This window comes from Myxocyprinus asiaticus, chromosome 38 (assembly GCF_019703515.2).
Source record: "Myxocyprinus asiaticus isolate MX2 ecotype Aquarium Trade chromosome 38, UBuf_Myxa_2, whole genome shotgun sequence".
NCBI classification, from domain to species: domain Eukaryota; kingdom Metazoa; phylum Chordata; class Actinopteri; order Cypriniformes; family Catostomidae; genus Myxocyprinus; species Myxocyprinus asiaticus.
Window position 1 is genome coordinate 19896004 of NC_059381.1, and position 22735 is coordinate 19918738.

The window sequence follows — 22735 nt, forward strand, 5'->3', positions numbered from 1 at the left end:
ATGGTCATTTTTATTTTATTTTAGCTTGTTTTGGATTAATGAAAAAGTATTATCGTTTAGTTTCACTTTCCCCCAATAATGTTGGTTTTTATTTTTGTTTTAGTTTATGAAAATACTTTAAATTAGTTTTTGTTAACCATAATAAGATTGGTTAACATAAGAGTTTATTGGTTCATATTTGCTCCAGTAACAATAGATATACTCCAGATCTCCAACTTTACTCAGAGGAATCTTGGTCACAGAGATGCAGACAACCCTGACAGGCCTCCTGCTCTTGACAAATGTTATCCGGCTGATGAGTGAGTCTCAGAGTCTCTCAGAGGCAGCTGTTCATCTACATTCCTTACATAGCAGTCTGAAGCACAAAATCCTCCAGAAGTTTAAGAAAATTCCATCTCTAAGCTAAGTTATCTTAAAAATCAATTCATGTGTTCAAAATGCATCAAAGCACGAAATAAGTCAAAATGCTTATGGCATCAAATGGGAAAGATAAAAAGAAACTGGATGTTTTGTTTTGTAATGCATGGAGGTCTGAAGAGCTTTACACAAATGTAACTGACCCATACTAATGACTCACTACTTGAACAAAGTGTTCATCCTGTCTTCTGATGTTTCTTTGAGATCGCAGCATCTGAGACGGAGAGCAATCTGCCTTCACCCGCTTCACAAACACCTTTAAAGGTATGTGTGCTCATGAGTGGGAAAGGACAATGGAGGGGGCACAGGGCTCAGAGCTAGGTAGTGAACTTAAACACTTGTCTTTTAACACACTCATCTGTACACTGTAACTTGCCACAATTGGTGATCTTTTGTAGCAGTTTCAGGAATGTTTTTTTTTTTTTTTTTAATGAATGGAAGCATCTCTGGTTTGTGGATACAGAGCGTGTGTGCATTTATTTGCTCCTCTGACAACAAATGTACACTCTTAAGCATTTTAATAAAAGCATTTTTTATTACAAGTTGCAAGGAGCCCGTTTGAAAAGGACAAGGTTTACATTGTAGGGTCAGGCAATAGCTCAAGGGAAGATTTGGAGTCACGCAAATGGAGCAAGTGCTGAAGCTGCCGGAGAACTTTGAATCAATGAGGAAGACATTTCCAGACATGGCCCCCTAACCATTATTCCTGACTTTTCAACCCCTTGTCTGCTCTCCAGCCCACCAACTCAGTGTTTAAGGGTCTTTCACACTGGCAGTTTTATCCAAATCAGAGTACGGTTTGCATGAAAAATTGGTAATATGAAAGCTGTTTATCGTACTGGGGAGAGGACTGTGGTACCGAACCCTACACTACCTGCAGGAGGTGGTCGGAGTTCGGTTGTAATGGAACTGTGGCGCGGTTTACATGAGTGGGAATGCAACCTGGATTAGTGTTTGCACTTGCTGAAGAAGTAAAATAACAAGTGCATGCATTTTTGCAGATTTAAGCATAACAACATAATCACATACACATGTGCACCATGAGTGGCAGGGGAATGTTGTGGGACACAGAACAGGTGAGGTGCCTTTAAGATACATGCGTGAGCAAGTGTGCAATGTATGCAGGGCAGCAAATTAGTCTCCTCAAAAAAAGAGCCTTCTCCTGGACATGCACATCTGTAAAATAACAGTCACCCACGTTGTGTTTTCCATCATGTGCACTGTGCACGTTTGTGATGACACAAGTTGTATGTAAATACACCTGGGTTTGACAGAATACTTGAGTCTGAAACCAGACCAACGCTACATGGGGCGCCGGGAACAATATCAAATGTACCCAGTATGAAAGCCACTAAGGCTGGTGTCAAGCTAAACCATTTGTAGAATGGGCAAACTGAACAAGTTTCTGAGTATGGCCAGAAGGGTGCAAGCTTACCATCATGGCCTGAGTTGAGGAGATGTTCTCCCAGGTCGCAGCCAAAGACCCTCTCCCTGAGGATACCTCTCTGCTTCAGCTTCTGTTTGGTCGGCCTGGACTTCATGAATGTGCGCAGAAAAGTGATCAGTTTTCCGTGTTTCTTGGACACTGAATTATAAAAATGAAAATAAACAGACATAAACACCATTAGTAATTTTACATCTCAGGGAAACTAATGCCGCACCCTGAATTACAAGCAATGCGGCAATAAATGAACCCAAGAAAAATCAGTTTCTCAGCACAGGCCGGTGCCAGCTACACCATGTAAGTATGCCAAGATCTTATGAAATGAAAAGTGAAACAAACCACGGGGTTATGTGAAAAGAATTGATTTAGCATTATTAGTGTTTTTGTTCCTTTATTCTTTTTTCCAAATCCTCCATTGTAAGTTTTGTCACAACCTGAAACACAAAAAGGCTTTTTCAACAGCCAAGCAGAACTAGTGCATCCACCCCAAAATGGATTCAAATTCTTCTGGCAAAAGTACTATTATTTGGGTGTTTGTAGTACATCTGGTACAGCAATACTGTACCAAGCTGCTTTCTAGTTTGTAAATACAGCAAACTGAACAGCCATAAGTTTAATATTATAACATGTAAATGATGAATTACAGCTCAGAGGCTCAGCTCTGAAAATTGATTGCTTGATGATTGGCTGACATACAACATCTGTGGAAGTCTTTTAAATGAAGTAATAAATGTTTCCTTTCATTTGATTTTTGAAGGAGGCCAAGAAGCAGGAATGACATCTCAAGCTATTTGGTCTCCTGAGCAGCTTGTGCTGACATTACACACTGACAGTAACAGCCATGAGAAAAAATTAATAATAATAATAATAATTCCAGCAGTCTGGCCTAGAATTTGTATGAGACCTAGGATGCCAAAGAACTCAAATATCAAGAGAAAACAGAGAAATGTCAAGGATTAAACAGGAAAACACAAGTGCACCACAATAATTTCACTATATTTGCTTTAAAAATCTGCCTGTACACCGACACAAACAGAGGACTTCCTGGGCAATTGCATATAGGAGCCAATTTAAAATATTTTACATTTATAAACTGTTCTTATTGTTTTGTTTTGTTTTTACCAAAACCAACCAAAAACTGTTTGGATATTGAAGCTTTCTGGATCAGCCCACAATCTGTTGCCAGAAATACTGTCTGTGATACTACAAATTCTGTGGAATTCCTGAAAAGCATGCTGGTCAATCTGTGTTTGTGTTTATTTGTGTGGGCATGTGTGATGGAGTTTGCAGAAGGCGGAGCAATTATGTTTAGCAAAATAATTGCAAATATCATGCCTTTTCTTTTTTTTAAACACTCCCTTTTGATTTGAAGGATGTGTGATCGTGGTACACTGAAGCCAAAGTGGACGTGGCAGGGGATATCTGCCAGCTGTGATCTCATCAATGGCTGCTCCTTTGTGAGCCATTAACTTTTAAAAGGAACATTACTCAATATTTTGTTCCTTATGAAAAGTATCAAAACCAGACGTTGCAACCAGTTCGAGGGCAATTAATCCTCTCATATCCAGTAGAGGTTAATAATAAAAGAGGACAATATAGGAATTTCCTGTTCTCCTTTTTAGGGTCAATAAAGAAACGGATTCACAGATCCTCTTATTTTGACAAATCTAAACATAGGCATGCACTAAAACCCAGGAAAGCTGCAAGCAGAGGTGCGATAAGTCTTGTTGTATGCATGTGCTATTTTGTTGCTACAGAAAGTTCCCTCCAGGCTCCACAAGAAAAGGTAATTGTACATACATTTGCAGGAAAACAATAAGTACTCACACTAAGTTTTTCATACAGTCAAATAAACTAGATTACTTAAGGATAAGGGTAAAAATACATGGGACAAAAGCAGACTTTTTGGATCTACATCCATTTATGTTAAAAAAAAATTCTTATAGTGTATCTGCCTCTTTTCTTAGCATTGTTGTCAACTAGTTTCAATGGAAAGTAGCTAAAGCCTGCTCGAAAAGTCGCTAGATGACGTCATACGCTAATTAGCATATTTATGACGTCATCGCGTCTCATTTGCATTTTACATAGTGTCCGCCCTTTACATGTGTTTGCTTCTCTGTGCTTACCGTACATACTGTAATAACCTATTAATTCCCTATATCTATCAATCACTCAGAGAGAAAGTTAGAAGTGACAGAAACTTTATCTTTTCTCTCACACAGTGCTCAGCCATAACAAACCACTTTGTGCATATTTACAAAAATTCATTATTTTATTGTCCAAGTTGTTTTAAGTGTCTTTAATTATTTTAAGTGTCTGAATTCAGAGGGTTCAGAAACAGGAATGAACAACTGTCTAAAAATCTCTTGTGATTAAGTGTACGAAAAGAATAAAAATAAACTGACAAATTAAACTCTTTAAATTTAAAACAAAAGGGAGCAAATACAGATTCATGATTGGTCCTTGACAACGCTGTTTGCACATGCGCAGCTCATTCACGTCTATGTCAGCTGCCGTGCGGTCAACTGATTGTGCTGCTCCGTCTTCTCGCCTGCTCACCTCTCTCTCTCTGTCAGTCTCACTGAACAGAGTAGACGCAGAGAGAGGTGTGTCTCTGAGTCCGGGCAGGAAAGCAAGACGACGCGCTCAGGGGGCAGTACTGGCGACTTTCTTCTACGGAAGGTAGCTAAGGGTTGTCTAAAAAGTCGCTAGATTTGTCGCTCGGCGCTTTTTTGAATAAAAGTCGCTAAAGAGGTCTGAAAAGTCGCTAAATCTAGCGACAAAGTCGCTAAGTTGGCAACACTGTTTCTTAGTTTTAGTATAATAAATAGATTTTAAAATTAAAAAGTTGGGAAGATTAGGCTGTGAATTTGAGAACTTTTGCTCATGTATAAAAAAATCGGAGTAACTATTTGCGTTAGGTGTAAATAGCACCTGCCACACTGCACGGCTATTTGCACTGCGAAGGTCTGGTGGAAAAACAGAAATTGAAGACAAACTGAACCCCTAGTGTCGCTGCAGTGGTGTAGGGTGTAATGACGGTGGGGAAATCCTTTTTTTTTCTCTCTCGTATGGAGGACCTGGGTTCGATTCCACCTTTTGTCCCACTTTTTCCCATAGTGTTTCCTGTCTGCACTCTTAACATTTTCTTAAATTCTCCTTGTAATAATAAATAAAAATGAATAAAAATGTTGATTTCCTCACAGTGATTTGGTCACGATGACTGTCAGTGAGTTGAGAGAAAGGGTAATTCAATCTGGGTAAAATTAAACATGGTTTTACTATAGTAATATTGTACTAATCATGATTTTTGGCAGAAGCCAGTTTTAAAGCAATTCACCATGGTGGTACCACAGCAATATGGTGTTAATATAGTAACCATGTTAAATTTTTTTGGTTACTATGATTTTACTACAAAATAGCATGGTGATATTATGGTAGTAAAACCATGGTTAATTTTTGTAGGGGAAGGTTAGGGTTAGGTTAAGGCGTAGTGGCTGTGGTGGGGTGTCTGTGGAACTCTAAATACACACAAACACACTGCAGTCATGCCCCTATACTGTATGATAGTATTTAATTAGGGGTGCAAATAGTATTTAACACTATTTGCACTTAGTGCAAAGAAGATGCTTTTAGTTGCCATTTACACTTAGTGCAAACAGCCACTGCCTAAAAAAAAACATAAAATAAAGAAATTGATTACATATTCCAATAATATACAATAGTGCTACTATAACAACAGATGTTTTCATTGAGATTAAAAGACTGGGTGGTTTTATAAAGGCTTAATAAGAAAAGAGCACAAATAAGACCACTTTCACTGTTATTTAACACTGAATCAACAACTGTTATTTTACTACTTGCATCTAGGAACAATTTAGTTTTTTTATTTGGAGAAATTGGTGAGTATATTTTAAATCACATTTCTTATAAAATATATTTTAATTCTATCAAAGAACAAAAAGCAGATTACAGCATACCCCCCTGCCCAAAGTGACTCTAAATAAGGTGAGCTAGGCCAGACAGGAATGACTCTGAGCAGAGTGTTATATTCTTTAAACAGTACAGGGAAGTCATGCCCAATCATACATTGAAAAGATGCTACAGTATTTATTTTCCAACAGAACCAAATTGTGCTCGAGGCTGCATTTAACCTCCGCTGAGACACTGGTGACGTCACAGCACAACGTGTCTGACTACATTATACGATTTTATTCCCCTCCTAATCAACGCTTTGTTTAGATATTCTTTTGGCGTGAGTTTGGGTGACGTTTGCGATTAATCTCTCTAGCTTTAGTCAAAGTTAATGTCGAAGTTAAAGTATATAAACATAACTTCGCAACATCACTAACAAACCAAAATCTAACGGAAAGGATTTGTCTCAAGGAGAGCGATACTAGTTTAACAAATAACGGCAAATAACGCGATTAAGTAAACTCTAATGTGCGAGTATTCAGTTGTTTAAAATAAGTTTCAGCTGTTTTATCTCTTGTAACCATTGTATTAGCGGTAATTATAAAGTAACTTTAAAACATACCTCAGATTCAAACGTGAAATATCCGTGAAAAAATCCGAGGATGGGAAAACTGACTAGGTGAAGTATGCTGAACTTTGGCAGCAGTTGTTGCGAAGATAACCGATTAAAAAGACATGTAGTTTAAAATCAGCGCTTTATCAACAACGGCATCCTTTTTATAGACCTGAGACAACGTTAAAAAATCATCACAGACCGCTCTCTCTCTCTTCTGTCAGCCGGTAAAAGCTAATAGTCAGCATGCATTCCTTCCTCTTCGCTTTTTCCCCCCTTCTCCCTTTCCTCTCAGAGTTGTCCAGCCCCTTATATCAACTTTCAACTGTGCGGGCTTCTAACTGCAGTAATCGGGCGTGAGCGCTCGTGCAACCCAGAATCAGACAGTTTCAGCCTGCAGGGTGTTGCATTTATCGGGTATTCAATATCGAGTGATGAATGTCGCTTAAAAACATTAATAATATCTACGTTTCCATCAAAGTTTTTTTTTTTTTTGCTACAAAAAATATTAGCGCATAAAAAGTTTACCGATATATCTGATGGAAACGCAAATGATCGCTAAAATCTCACAAGTGTCGACATAATATTTTTCCGTTTAACTCTAGCGCATAAACTCTATGTTGATACTTGAAATGTCGCGAAAAACTTGGCATTAACGTAAAAATAAAGTGTCACACGACAGATTTACCCCAATCGTTAGCCCGTGTTAATCATGACGACAAGGTATACATCCTTGAAAGTCAATTTGTTGTACGTGAAGCATTAGGCACTGTTATGGAATGGTCTTAATGGCATACCTGCACAGATCCGATGTTGCAAACATGTCTGTGTCATGACACTTCCAGGAGTGCCAACACAAATATCTCGTATCATGGAGAACAAATGAATGGCCACTCTTTCCGATTAATTTAATCACGGTAGACATCCATTTATTTATTAAAGTTGCTTTTCCACACCATTCAAAATAATAGACGGCAGTCGTGGAATCAGCCCACAATACAAAAAACATGTGCACAAAGATGCTTTAAATGAAAAATAAATACACAATACTAGGAGAAAAGCTTCAGTGTGCTTTTTTGGAACACTAACATAGCCCAATTATATTAAATTATTGTTTAGCTTACTTTTGAAAAAAATGCCAGTAAAATTACCTGTATTGAATTAAATTACCAAATGAATAAAGCATTAAATTAAAAAAATAAATTACTAAACATAAAAATAGTATTGTTAGGCCTATATAATTGCCTTTTCATTACACAAACTTAAATTGGCCTTACCCTGTTCTGCAGATGAAAAAAGTCAGCTGAATGACATTTTCAGAATGTTCTACACTTTTTTCAAGACTATAAACTATCAGAACTATTTGTCCAATGCTGAGTTCACTTTCAGAAAACAAGCTATTGAACATTTTAAAAAGTTTAAATATTTTAAATCTAACCCTCTTTACCTCGGATCACATTTGCTGAGCTTCTTCTGAAAATATAAATTGCATTATGATGCTAAAGTTAATTTTAGATGACAATCAAGTTCAGTTGGTCATTAAAAGTTGTGGGACAAATATGCGGGACATAATGCAGTTGTGATGGCAATGCTTTGGATTAGATGATTGTTCAAAATAGCCTATTGAATATCAGGAATGTATCATATATGTAAACCCTGATGTTACATTGCATACATTTTTCTTTAATAGCTGTGCACACAGCATATATACACATGGATGGATGGTCCTTATACTAAGACCAAAAGTTTCCCCCACTACTTGGTGCAGGTTGCCAGCTTGAACAGGGCCATGACGATTTGCTTTTGGGTCAGAACCGGTGGCAACCTGCGATAGGTGCAACATCAGGAGGACCAATATTACAGTCCTATCAGAAGCGCAACTGCTCCCTTCTGATTACAATTCCTCCACTTCTGATTGCATTTATTTGTGAAATTAAAATGACAGTAAGCTGGCTAATTTCAATGAATTGTCTCAATACTCTCCCCATTTTACCAAAACTTTGTGGGAAAACATTAGGGACATCTGGGAGGCGAAAGGTACACAATTAGCAATATACACACATTTCTGTATGGAAACAGCTTAAGGGCAGATTTATTTTGCGATAAACAAAAACTTATGCGACAAAGTGTTTAAACATGACGTCATCAGGCACACCATTTTTATCGATAACAGGCCATTTGAATGGAAACAGGCAGAAGACGGCAAATTTAGCAAAAAACGTTTTACGCATTTTCAATTTGTTGATAACAATACAGTGTGAAAAGTGGATGGAAACTAGGTTAGTGGCAACACAGTACAGCGTGACCCTGCAACCTTCTATTATTCACAGAAGTATTTCTGCTAATAATTACATTTGCAAAATTAGGTAAAATCACCTTAAAATATTTAATGTGCAAGCCAACTGTTAAATTATACCCAAGCAAGAGGTTAGAATGACATACTGAAGGCATTTCATTTTTATTTGACTACACCACAAGTGCGACAACAATACATTCTTTATTTCTAAAGAAACTCCATTTAATGCCAAGGCCAAGTTCTATTCAGCTTTTATGACAGACATAAACATGGTGCAGCCACAGGGACTTGACAAAGACAACCTTGTCTGGACTGGACTCCAAAGCAGTAGGTTTGTGGCTGAACTGTCAAACAATAAACAGAGATATTCAGACACTTGCAAGGTAACAACACTCGCTCAGTGTTAATAATGGACAAAATCTACGCAATCTCTGAAACGGAAGAGAAATGGCTTACTAAAAATGTGTACAAATCAAGGTTCCCTTTTGGCCAAATATTTATTTGATAAAGCTTCAGTATTGAAGTCAAGTTTAAACCACTGCAAAGAAAAAGGGGCCATGAAAACCAGAAATGAACCGGTAGTCTCCAATCCTAACAGCTAGCTGAAATTTTACTCACGCATTCAGACCAGGTCAGTCAGGAAATGCACAATCCCCTCTAGGACAAACGGATCGATATTGCTATGTAACCCTAATACAGTTTCTCTCTCGTTTACTCTCACAGATCCTTCCAGCTGTCCTGGCTTGTTCACTAAGGCAGCTGCCCTTTGCTCCATTGAGAGGAAGACACTGGTGCCCCAAAAGGAAGTTAGGAAGTGAAGGAAGCTACATCTGGAGCAGCACCTGCTAAGTCTGAGCATATGGGAACAAAACTAAATTCACAGTCTCTAAACTTATTTTGTTACTGTGAATATATCCATAATTGTGAAAAAAAGGGGGAAAAGAGGAAGACTTGTAAAAGTGTGAGGGATACAAAGTGACGAGGAAATGTTTATACTTGAGGCAATTTCATAACCTACAATATCCTATTTTCCTTGGTAAATAAAATATTACAACAACCTTTATCACTGTTATGCCACCTGTGCCACAATACAGATGATAGGACATTGTGAGGTTAACCATTTACCCAGGGCATTTGCTTAATGAGTTGAGTGATTCATAAGGCATTTGTGTGTCATTTGGTAGGCTTGTCGAAGCTCTGCAGGGGAGCTGAGAGGTATGCTGTATTTGAGCATGCACTAAGGCAGCACTCAAGAATGTGTTCGAGTCACCATAGAGAGACTGTAGTTCATACTGTCAGTGGACAAAGCTGAGATTATTTTATAGCCTTTCTTAAAAAGGGTCATGTAAATCAACCCCACAATGTGTTGCAAAACAACCTTAAACAATGTGGCTGTCTGGCAAACACAATGCATTTGAAAGAGCAGAGGAAGTGTAGCATCAACTGGACAAGATCTGTAGAGAAGAACCTCATAGGTATTGAAGTGTGGACATAGTCAAAATAGACTGTTTACAATATGACCATATAAAATGCAAAACACTGATAAAGGCTTTCACATGCAGGTAATATGCAGGGCAAAAGAGAGACAGAATGCTATGAAGGTAAATCTATGAGAAAGGACACAAGGTTCAAAGTCACATGCCACTGAGTTAAAAACAAGACTCCTTTGCTTAACTGTCACACAAAATAAGAGCAGATCCTGGTATGGTTAAGGGGATAGTCTAGTCCCCAAACATTTTTGGACAATGGTGTTCCAAACCCATATGACTTTCTTTTTTCAGTGGAACACTAGAAGAGATGTTAGACAAAATGTTAACCTCAGTCATCTTTCACTCTCATTGTGTGGAAAAGAAGATGCAGTGATAGTGAATGGTGACTGAGGCTAACCATCTGTCCTTTCCTGTTCTCTTTTAGTGTTCTACAGAAGTCAGTCAGTCGTATGGATTTGAAACAGCATGAGGGTGAGTAAATGATCACAAGATTTAAATTTTCAGGTTAAAGTTAGTCATTCCACTTGTGATGTTAGGAAAGACCAGTGATACTATTCTAACGCTATGGAGTGCCAGTAGTGTTTAGAAGACCAGTGAGCGGAAGTGACTGTGCATAGATGCACAGGGGAGTTTGGGGTTAGTCTGTGTTAAAACGTAATACATGGATAATTTTGCTCTACCTGAGCTCAGCCTGTAGGGGTTTAATGGGTCAGGTGCCCATGCACTGTCCTGCTTTATACTCTCCATCTCCAAATCTGCATGCCAGGAGGAGAGAAGGGGAGGGAGGGACCCAGTTAGAGAACATGAGAACAACAGCTGCACATGCAGCTCTATATTAGCTTGGCACTTGAAACTCTTTCAGGAGAGGATTTCTATACCTCCTCACTTCACATTTCCTGTCCATTAGGTAATATTTCACAACTGTACTGATGGTGCCATAAACTAATCATAAACAAGTTGGTGCAGTAAAATGCACTTAAATACAAACATACATGGCTACCAAGTGCTCTAAGCTGCAATGCAAGAGAAATGCTGTTTTATGATACTGTCAAAGGACAACTGATGCATTCAGGGAGAAAGTGTGATAAAGAAAGATAAAGCGAGAAAATATGTGCATGTGTTTTTGTGTGTGTGTGTGTGTGTGTGTGTGAGAGAGAGAGAGAAAGAAAGAGAATAGGGAGGGTGTGTGACTGTATGTGTATATGTTTGTGTGTCTTTATAGGGATAGTTTACCCAAACACAAAATTGTGTCATCATTTACTCACTCTCATGATGTTCCAAACCCATATGACTTTCTTTCTTTTGTGGAACACATAAGGAGATGTCAGGCAGAACGTTAGCTTCCATCACAAATCACTTCCATTGCATCTTCTTTCCGTACATTTGATCTCTTTTTGTGTTGCACGGTGGAAAGAAATTCATAGGGGTAATCATTAGGGTTGGGAGCCAAGAACCGGTTCTTGTACAGAACCGGTTCCATTCTTTAACAAGTACCAGAATCTTATGATCTGCATGACTTTGCTTCCATTAATAGTTCCCTACAATTTTCCGCCGATGCGGCTGGAACACTGTACTGAAATACTCCAGCAGCTTGTTTCTACAGCAGTGCTGCCCTCTACTGGCTCTACGGCGTAAAACATGCAGCTCGACCAGTGAATTTTGATTCCCGATCTTATGAGCCAGCTCTTTTGAATCTACAGTGCAAAACATACGGCGCTTCCGGTATAGTTCGATTCCCGAAACAATGATTCAAATGAGCTGGTTCTTTTGAATCTACAGTACAAAACGTATGCCGCTTCCGGTACAGTCTGATTCCCGAAAGAATGATTCTAATGAGTTGGTTCTTTTAATCTACAGAACAAAACATACAGTGCTTCTGTTATAGTCCGATTCTCGAAACAATGATTCTAATAAACCGGCTCTTTTGAATGCATGTTCGAACAGTATGTTCAACGCAGAAGTATAAATCGGCCTTTAGACTCTATTATTGGATTGTATTTATGTCTCTAAAAAGTCTGCAAACACACCTACAAGAATTGCATTAAATGTATTTCTGATTTGTTATATCTGCTCTGTAGCAGAGGGTAGTAAAAACAATAAGAATTGCATTTCTCATTTCCAAATGATTCTTTAAAAAAAAGTACTAAAATAATTTCTGGAATCGTTACTGGAACGGTTAAGGAGGAATCGGAACCAGAATCGTTAAATTCTTTATGATTCCCATCCCTAGTAATCATATGAGTAAATGATGACAGAACTTTCATTTTTGGGTGAACTATCCCTTTTAGGAAAAAAAGGGAGGTGTTGGGGGAGTATACCAGCACGCACAGGGTGGGAACAGACTCCAGGAGGCCGGCCGCAGACCAGAGCAGGGGGACGCTGAGGAGCAGTGGAGGGAAGCACAATCAAATACATTACACATGCATGCAATAGGTTTGTGGCTGAACTGTCAAACAAGTGCAAAACAATGCAACATACATTAAAAAATGACATACCACAGGGAGGTCAGTAAGTGTACAAGCAGTAAAAAAGCTAAACCACAGCAGAAATCAATGTGCAATTATGTCTCTCCAGTGGCAAAGCTAATCTTATAAACTCCATGTACCTCATTCCTGTCTTGCGTTACCCTTAATAATAAACCAGTAAAAAGCAGTGTTGTAATTCCAACCCAAACGCACCATGAGCTGTGCCATGTCATTGCATCTCTGTGATGATATTACTCCCACAAGATGCTGTATACCACTGAACCCTCCCACCCACCGCAAGACAGTACGCTGATTGGCCAGATGAGTCATGATGATTCACCCTCCGTGGATACCTATTAGCATCGATTTGATACACATGACATCCAAAACCAAACAGAAACGTCTGTAGATGATGGATAGTTCTCCGGAGGGCTTGGCAAGTTGGTTAGTCCAAGTTGTGATGTAAACGGACCTCTCATAAAGAGCTCGGTTTAGTCCGCATGGTCCATGGCCACTCCAAACATGACAAAATTAATTACTCGCATTGGGATAGTGAGCTAGCAACACTGCATTTCAGACTGCTGTTAATCATGTTGTTTGTTTAGTTAGACTTTTCAGTGCTTGGCCAGAGAGATTTTTGCTCAATGTCCTATAAATAGAGGAGATATAGTACACATACCACACCGTACCACAGTGTCCGATGTACATTAAAAGGTACATACTGTGACCTCTAACACGCTAGAATGAAATAATGGAAAGCCAACAACAGTGCAATAGACATTCAGTTATAAAGGTGATAAAAAGAGAGGGTCATAGGTTTCCTATGGTGAGGCAGGGAGGGGTACAGAGACGAAGGAGAAAAAGAGAGGAAGTGAAAGAGGGACAAAAAGGGATAGAGACATGTAGGGCTGGGTGTGAACCATAAATTTCCCATGCAGCGTGTTGACAATGTGCTTAGAAATCTGAAAAACTTGCATGTCTCACATCCAATTTTTCAAAGAGTTTTGAAATTTGAATCTTTTTCTGAAAGTGATCAAGCTATAAAAATAAAATAAATAAATAAATAAATTGTCCAATATCCAGCATTTACTGAATGCTTCAACAGCCTCAGGAGGAATATGAATGCATCTGACTCTGAATAACAAGCGTGACCTTGCATTTGCTTCCCTGATGATGTTTATAGGGTTGGTTTTGTTTATAACGCCCTGTAGTGGAAGCAGGCTATTATGGGATGGTTAATATAGGAACTGATGAGATATCCCGGCAGGATTTGAGGAATGCACTGGTGTACGTATTTGCTGTGGTACCTGGTTTTGGCACTGAATTGGTGACAGACTGTGGGACCTTGTCATTTATCAGCTCCACACACTCGCTGGGAAAGAAGCCAACCTGTGGAGAGCAGAGAAGGTTTGAAAAGCTAGCCGACAAATAAATGCCAAGGCTTCATAATTTTCTGCATTCTGCACTTAGTCACATCCAGAAACACACACACACTTACTGCTACTAAAGTGTTATAACATAAAAACACATGCAGGAAATCTTTTCTGTGTGACTATGCTAAAATGTTATATTCTAGAGACTTAAATACACTAACATTAGTGCATATGATATTTATATATCAATATTAGGTCTGCAAGTCAAGAAAGAAGTGAACTTTGATGAATTGGCAACCTTTTGAACAGTGGTGAATTCTCAGGGCCAACAAAGCCTTCTCTGCTGACCTAACATGCCAAATAAATAAATATTTTTTCATCCTTTCATTCTCATTCACCTTTTTACCTATGTATTGTCAATCGCCTTCCTCTCCTAATTCATCTACAAACGAATAGGGAAAAATAAAAAATGCATCCAATCAGAATTTATTCCTTGATGTTTACAAGCGAAGTGTTTCACATCGCATGCCTGAAACTGAGCTTGTTAGTAGTGAAGGGCGGATCGATCCTATCGATACTTCCGATACTGGTGTTGTATAAAAAATATTGATCCTCACACAAAAATATCGATTCTAACTTTTTTTTTTTTTTAACTAGGGATATTATCATTTGGTTACCATGAACATTAACAATAATCATAAGATTCAAAGTGAAATAAAAAGGCAATATTAGCAAATACTTGTGCAGGATGGGAACTATTTCATCTTCTGCTCATCTTAACATGCATGCTGAAAGACACAAGCAGACAAGCATTTGCGCCGACACAAGGCTCGTTCAAACAAGAGGGATCAGTGCCTTGCAGAGGTAATGATAGAAAATCAGAGAAATAGCTTCAAGTAAATTCACGCTAAAATAGCATAACTATAGGTGACATTTCTTATGAGTTTGTGTGTAATTGTTGTTAATAAGTAATTAAAAAAAAATGTGTTAACCATGGTTTTACTAAAGTAATATTGTAGTAATGGTAAACAACACAGAAGTCTAATAATTTTCTGTTTAGGCTCACAAATGTAACAAAAATAAAAATAATGATTTGAATTATGACTAAAAAGTATATTTTAAATTACCCATTAAATCCCAAGAAATCAAAAAATAAAATAAAAATCAATTTAATAGAAGTATAGGTATCGATGATATTGGATTTGAAATTATTGGTATCGGATCGAAAAGAAAATAAGTGGTATTGCCCATCCCTACTTGTTAGCCGAAGCAGCGCGTGAGCCAAAGCTCCACCTCGTTAATCAGAATTTCTACAGAATCCCTCAACAGTGCAAGTGAATAGGCAACTAATGTCAGATTGTCAGATTCATCAGCCAATCAGATTGATTTCTTTGTTCTTGATGGGTGTAGTCTTTAAAATAAGTCCCGGTCGAGGCCTTCTAGCTGGCCTTGAGTGATGCAATCACGCTTTAAGTGATGTACGTAATTCGAAAGCGAAGAGCGTGAGATCAAGCTGACGAGTGTGCTGTCATCACTGCCGCTATCGCCATTGAAAAAGAGATTGTTATGGATTTAAAAACCCGAGATGTTCTACATGATCTGATGATCTTGAGATTGATTAATTTATTAAACAGGAAAGGAGGGCTGATTGTCACTTAAATTGGTAAGTGCTTTTCACATTGTTATAGCAACATTAGCAGTGTAAATTAGGCTGCTTGAGCATTCAGTGTCGGTTCAAGTTTTGAAAAGTAACCATGTACCATGCTGAAACAAAATTTATTGCAAGCAACATTTAAATAGCAAAAATTATTAGATAGCCTTTTCCAGGTGTTATAGACCTCCTTGGTAGATTCATATGAAAAATTATGATTTTTTTAATGTCAGTTTGGGAAATGTTCATTTCACAAAACAATCATTCTGCAGTTAAAATTAGGCTTGCTTTGCTTGAGCATTCAGTGTCGTTTCAAGTTTTGGCTGTCGTGCATGGACGTGTTTTTAAAATGTCAGTTGGTATTGTTAGTTAGCTGCAACGTAATGTATGATGTCCATAGGCATAGGGTGCCTTATTCATTGTGAAACTGTTTTCTTAATGGCATGAACCGCACTGAAGGCCTCGACTTAAAATGCACCACTGCTTTTGAATGACAGCTATCTATGCCACAATATCTGGTAGAAGACAGAAATAATATTCCTTGATCACAGCAAGGGGTTTCTTAATTTCTCATCATGTTTTGAGCCCCTAGAGCAATGTATGTTTACTGCAAAGGCCAAAATATACTTTATATGAAACTGAAGAACGAACGGGTGAGACAAAAAGACGGTGTTTTTGCATTTGTTTTGGTGGTTCTTAACAGCTCACCTGGGTGAACTTTTAGGAAAACTTCTATCCGACTGCTTAACACCTTATTGCCATTGGTCCATGTCATTGGTAGGTATGACCTGGAGCTTCACCTATCTTGATGCAGACAGCTCATTCTGTTTATGTTGTTCAGTCAGTCAAAATCAGTCAACAATAATTATTTAGTTATTAGCGAACTGGCGCAAATTTACTTACATCTGTATGATCTTTCATGTAGAGAAATTTTCCATGTCATGTGATTTTTTTGTTTTGGTTAATTAGTCCACAAGAGGAATCAAATCTACTCAAATACTCTCAAGTGCCCATTCACTCATGTGCCATCTGCAGTGAAAGCCATTTACACATCTGCCCAAAGTAAGCCTATCATAATTCGTCTTTATTCTGAACATTAACACTTTTATACACTGATCTTTGCACCAGTATCAGTGTCATCATAAATTACAATAACAGAGTGTGATCGGCGCATATTAAGGCCCAAATAGCGTGTTAGCGCATTAGCAACATGAATTCAAAATGTAAACAAGACAAATTAAACTTTTTCTACTGCATATACATTACTTTATTTCATCATAGAGTGGTTAAAACAGCTTCTTTTACTGACCTTATGTGAATTCTACTTAAAGGATGAGGCATAAAGTCATTGATAACAGATTTTAATGTCACATTAGTTAAGGTTATACTGAGCATCCTCAGATGTACTTCTAAACAACTCCCACACTGGTGTGGCGGGTGTCTGAATGTTTGCAAACAGTATACTGTTGCTCAACTGTATAGAACTTCTTTTTACCCCTGAACAAAGAACGAATAAGAACTTCTCCGGAAGTATAATGAGGCCTTAAGTGTACAGCAAAAGCAAAGGCAGACTCCGGTCCGAAGGACAGTTCAATCCGGGCCGAGATCTAAATATTTGTGCTAGTTATCTGACACCTGGCTAAGTGATTGTGTAATAAAGCATGCCCAGTGATAAAGTGAAATATTTCTCTCTAGAGTGGGAATAAAGCATGTCCAGCGCTACGCGATTATTCCCTAGCGCTGGACACGCTTTTATTTCTGCTCTCCGTATGTTGCCTCTCTCCTCTCTATAGAGGCACCACAAAGCCTAATTTATTGTACGTAGTTGCAGGCACTACTATTTTAACAACAGTAGCGGAGACAAAGCTACAGATACTGGCATCTTTCGCTTAAACACACTGCAGAAAACAAAAATTAAGCAAAGTGAAACTATCTTCGTCTGTCTGATATGTGATTCAGTCAGTTCAGCAAAGCCAGGTTTGTGTCAGGACAAGTTAACGTGCCGCCTTTACAGTTTAATCAGCATGTTACGAGTCTTTCATAATAAACAAACAGATTTTTGTTCTAATTTTGTGAAAATTAATGAGATGTCATCATGGCATGGGTGGCAAGGAAAGCCTATTTATACTTAAATTAAGCAAACGGTATTTTAATGCTTCACTGTTGTTATGCAAATTGTTTGTTTGTTTGTTTGTAAGTAGATTCTCACTTTAAGGAAAATATAAAAACGGTCCATTCAGACTTTTACATTTTTCTCAGGGGACACCCCTGAACCCCCATACAGTGCTTTTTATGCGTCAAAAGGCCTCCTATGTCCCATGCATATATATTCTCAATGTACAAATATTTAAACACAAAAACTGGACTGCTGTCATTCAGCTTCAAAACGAACTGTTGATCTTATCTTTTAATATTCATATCCAAGTGCCCTCGACTGATGAAGTCTTGATTAAATATTTTAATCTTTTGGTAGAAGATCCCTCAGACCCCACTACTTTGGCTGTCTATGGGCCCCAAATGTCCTCATCCCTGCCCAGTTTTGTAGAGACTATTTTGACTGTTTAGGATTTGCTTTTTTTTAAATTATTATTATTTATTTATTTATTTTACAAAGTACTATTGCTGCCAACGAGGCAAGTTATAATATGTGTAAGCTACCTATTATTATCTGGACCTTTGCTGGGAAGGAAATGTACAGACCGGACCTCTTGGAAATTTAATTGAGTACCCCTGTAACAGAAGACATTATATTTTTGTTTTGATTTGTTTGCTTCCGTACATGTCTGTGATGCGCACTCATGAGAGGGATGACGTAAGCTCGTTAGTAAGGTCACGTGTGGAGGAGGAGGCAGGAAGTGCGTCACTGATTACAAGAGAAGGAGAGCTGTACAAAAGTTGAATTGTCTTTGCTGTAAATTTGTATTTGTATAAGTGTATTGTTCAAAATGGTTGTTTGGTGTGTGTATCCTGGATGCTTCAACCTTCAGAAACCCCAAAGAAAATGCATGCCGGGAAAAATATTAACTTTTCATCGATTGCCTATACATGATCATGAGCGATTGAAGCTCTGGCTTATCACGCTGAACCTGGATATCAGTACACCCCTACAGTCTCTCAAATACTGGAGGGTGTGCAGTGAACATTTTACCCCTGAGCATTTCAGACCATCAAAAGAAACAAAGGGTCGATATCTGAATTCATTGCTGTGCCCGTGCTGTTTTTCCAGCGATCTCAGATATGTGTGAAAACTTTGTCAATGTCTCGCCTCCCTCAGGCTCTGCACCCCCCTCAGCGCTCCGCTCCTCATCAACCGATTTCTAATTCATCGTACCTGCACTCAATTCACTCGCTCATCACTGCCTGCATAAATAACTGACCGCACTGCTCTAACGCAGTGTTTATTTACCTGTCTGTATTTGCTCTTGATCTTCGTCGATATCTGTTTAGTGCTTACCCTGCTGTTTCGCCTGTTACCTATTCTTCAGTTTGTGAAGCTTCTCTTCTGTGATATCACCTGTACCACTGATCTCACTGTGTAAACCCTGTAAATACTGTGAATCTCAGTAAATGCTCTCACACTTGGTTTCACTAACTACAGCTTGTGTGGCTTGAATTCCTGACAGTCATACAGCCTAAATATTTCTGTTAAAGAAAAAGCACAAGTAGATAACGCAACGTCATTGCTCTGAAATAAAGTATGGTTATTTACTGCAGTAATGTTTTTTTATTATTATTATTTGGAAAATTTTTTTTAATTTTTTTTTTATTGTTTTGAAATTGCTTTGGACTGTTTTGATTTGTGAAAAGCACTTGGTCTGTGCAAGTTTCTCTTTTAAACAATGACGCGCTTCCTGCCTCCTCCTCCACACGTGACCTTACTAACAAGCTTACGCCATCCCTCTCATGAGCGCGTGTCACAGAGATGTACGGAAGTGAACATTTGCAGTTAAAAAGTATATAAGTATTGTTTTGTTTCTGAAAATTATCAATCGTTTGGGTTCAGAAGAACTTTATTTGTCGACTGGAGTCGTGTGGATTATTTTGATGCACCCTAAATATGCATTTTGGACCGTCAAAAAAATTGAGTACATTCACTTGCATTGTTTAAAGGAGGAGACCAGAAATGTAATCCTAAAAATCTTAAATTCTTTTTTAATGAAGAAAGAAACTCAGATACATCTTGGATGGCCTGAGGGTGAGAAAATTATCAGCAAATTTTCATTTTTGGGTGAACTATTCCTTTAAGGGTCTTTATTGAGGAAAACAAACGCACAAAATGTCCATTTAGAAATATGTATGACAAAGTCTATTATAAGTCCAGTACTGTCTCCCTAATTAAAGGTGCTGTAAGTGATTTTAGCATTTAATAAATAATTTTTGATATTCGAGCAAAACAGCAGCATTGCTTGTTTCTGTGGCTGTCAAATTCAACAGTGGCACAATAGCACCCCCAACTGACAAACATTATGAATCATAGCCTCAAAGGTCCGCTTCAAACGAGAATGAGCAAAATGATTGACAGAAAAAGCGTCAATGTCTGCGGTCCACGGACACATTTTCGTTTGCTGTTAACAAAGTCTAGAGCTGTCACAGACAGACAGAGAGACACAGGACACTTATTTCATTAATATCTTTAAGGGAGTAGGAAATTGTTTCGCATACTTTTCCATGAAAAAATTGCTTACAGCACCTTTAAGGAGGAAAAACAAGTTCGAACTTCTCCATTTTCCTATTCTAGTTACACATCAAGGAACAAACCAAATCTATGAAAACACAAACATATTAGGTTTTTATACACTTCAAGGGCCGCCCAACTTATAAACCTTCAGATAAATGGGCCTAAATGACGATACAAAGTTCAGCAGTCTTTCACACATTGACATGAACAAAACATAGGGACATGGAGAGCCAAACTTACACACTTACCACGTTCTACAATGTAAAGTTTGATTTCAACTAGAAATCAATGGTAGATTATTTATTCATTAATTTGGAAGATCAGGACAAAAAGGCGGGGCTCTCCTGTCCTTACGGTAACAGCAATCTAATGCATGCCATTTAAGCTTATCTTGCTGAAAACATTAACTATATATTACTATAACCTTGACTTTGTCTTCAATCACAGACCTATTAGTAAAGTCTATTTTCTGAACCTCTGACCAGATAGAGCTTCTTCATAACACCAGAGCTTGATTACAAGCCATACCCTGATTCCCTGCTTACATCAGAGTGTGCTGATTATTTGGGTCTTCACATTGTGAAAGCTGGCACAGCTGTGCGCTCATCCTTAGTTTAGACAGATGCTTGCTACACAACCCAACCAGCCAGAGTTCAGCGTCTGACTGCCACACGATTGGTCTACCACATTTCTGCCACCATAATTGAGTCCCAATGCACAGGCCCTAGCAGTGACTCACTGGAGAACTGGTAAGTCCAGTGAGTCACTATATTTCATAGCAGCATTGAATACAAACTGGAACATAAAGGGCCAAACAAAGATAGCAATGCTGGGAATATGCTTGTGCGCCAGTAAGAGAGAACAGTTTGATTTGGCAAGAAGTGTGTGTGTTTGTGTGTGTACATGTTCCCTGGGGTGGGCAATGAGCCACACTTTTGGAAATGAAACCAGTTAGCCATAACTGCGCAATCCTATTAACTATTATTGAATTCTTTTAAACACAGACCATATTTTCCAAAAACAGAGTCATTTTGTTAGCAGTAATATTAATATTACAAATCACATCAACGTGAGGTTTTTGCTGCTTTCTGGGTGATGGCTAAGTTCTGCTCAAAGATCTGGCCAGGTAATGCTAAAGGTTGCAGACTCCATCTGATGTAGGAACAAGTCATGTTACTCTGAACCCCTATTATCACTGAGAAAAGCAGTTAACTGTAGGTTGCTCAAGGGAAGGAAAATGTATTTCTTAACTGCCATGCACCCTTAAACTAGTAAGGCTAAATCAAACAGAACAAACCTGGAAACCGTGCTTTCCTCTCCACCAGGTGGTGTCCTCTTTGGGTGGCATGTCTATTACTGAAACAATATCCCCCACCTGAGAGAGAAAGAGAGAGAGAGAGAGAGACATGCATCAACTCCACTCCTGACAAAATTATTTGCAGAGCAATCACAGATCTTCAATACTGAAAATTAGGGCTGTCAATTGTTATTTCCCTCTGTCTATTTGGTGAAAAAGTTCTGTTCAGTTTGGTTTTTTTGGCTGGCCTGCTGGCAGCCTTTGTTCTGTTTTACCTCTATTTCTTTTGTTCAATCAACTACAGATGTAGTACACCTGTGCTACCATGTCAAGGGGAGATGAGCTCCCCTATAAATCCAAGTTAGACCTGCTCAGGTAAGAGAATCTCTATTTGACAACCGCTGTGTAGCTCTTGGATTGAACATCTTTAGAAAATGTGTCTCTTTCACTCAATTTTGCTGCTTAAACAACCCACTTTTGACCTTATATCTGTGTCCTGGTCCTGAGACTGGTTGTAACATAATTGGGGGCTCGTCCGGGATAGCACAACATTGACAGAGGTCAACAGCCACAATAAAACAGCATCCTTATCGGGTCAGCTCTGTGAAGCATAGTCTTTTGCAAAAAGATGTACAAAAGAAGCTGTAGTAAAATCACTGTACCACACAACCTCTCATGGCTTGTTGATTTCTTAGGGAATTTACTTAAGGGAAAGTTTGCATGATTAATTGTTGTTGTTTTTTAATTATACAATTAATAGTACTAAATTAACAATTGACAGTCCTACTGAAAATACAACACATTTTGCAGTTGCTGTCTTCATTTTTAGCCAAGTCACCTCAAAAGACAGCTCATCAGCTGCCTGGGCAATGTAGCGCTTGATGACGTGGGCTGCTGCGATAGCTGGAACATTAATGGACGACTCCTCATGTACTAGCAAGTGATTTCCTTTGTTGTCAACCTGCAGAAAGAAATGTCAGTTCATTCAAAATCTGACACACAAGCTAACTGCAGTATTAAGAGTATTTTGTAAAGAAAGGTTTGAGAAATGCTGTGTCAATCATCCTCACTGATTATCCAAGAGAAACCAATCAGC

The 22735-nt window shown here is 38.4% G+C and overlaps 1 protein-coding gene across 5 annotated transcripts in view; it reads right to left on the reverse strand.

The window, feature by feature from the left end:
• arhgap32b (Rho GTPase activating protein 32b) overlaps positions 1-22735 on the reverse strand; it is a 153379-nt gene that overhangs the window by 11410 nt on the left and 119234 nt on the right. For all 5 annotated transcript variants that reach the window (XM_051678375.1, XM_051678374.1, XM_051678376.1 and 2 more), the window contains 6 exons: positions 22478-22600; positions 21640-21717; positions 13948-14029; positions 12504-12554; positions 10856-10930; positions 1853-2002 (listed from right to left, as the gene is read on the reverse strand). In XM_051678375.1, the coding sequence (XP_051534335.1) occupies positions 1853-2002; positions 10856-10930; positions 12504-12554; positions 13948-14029; positions 21640-21717; positions 22478-22600 (559 nt within the window). The remainder of the gene's footprint in view (positions 1-1852; positions 2003-10855; positions 10931-12503; positions 12555-13947; positions 14030-21639; positions 21718-22477; positions 22601-22735) is intronic.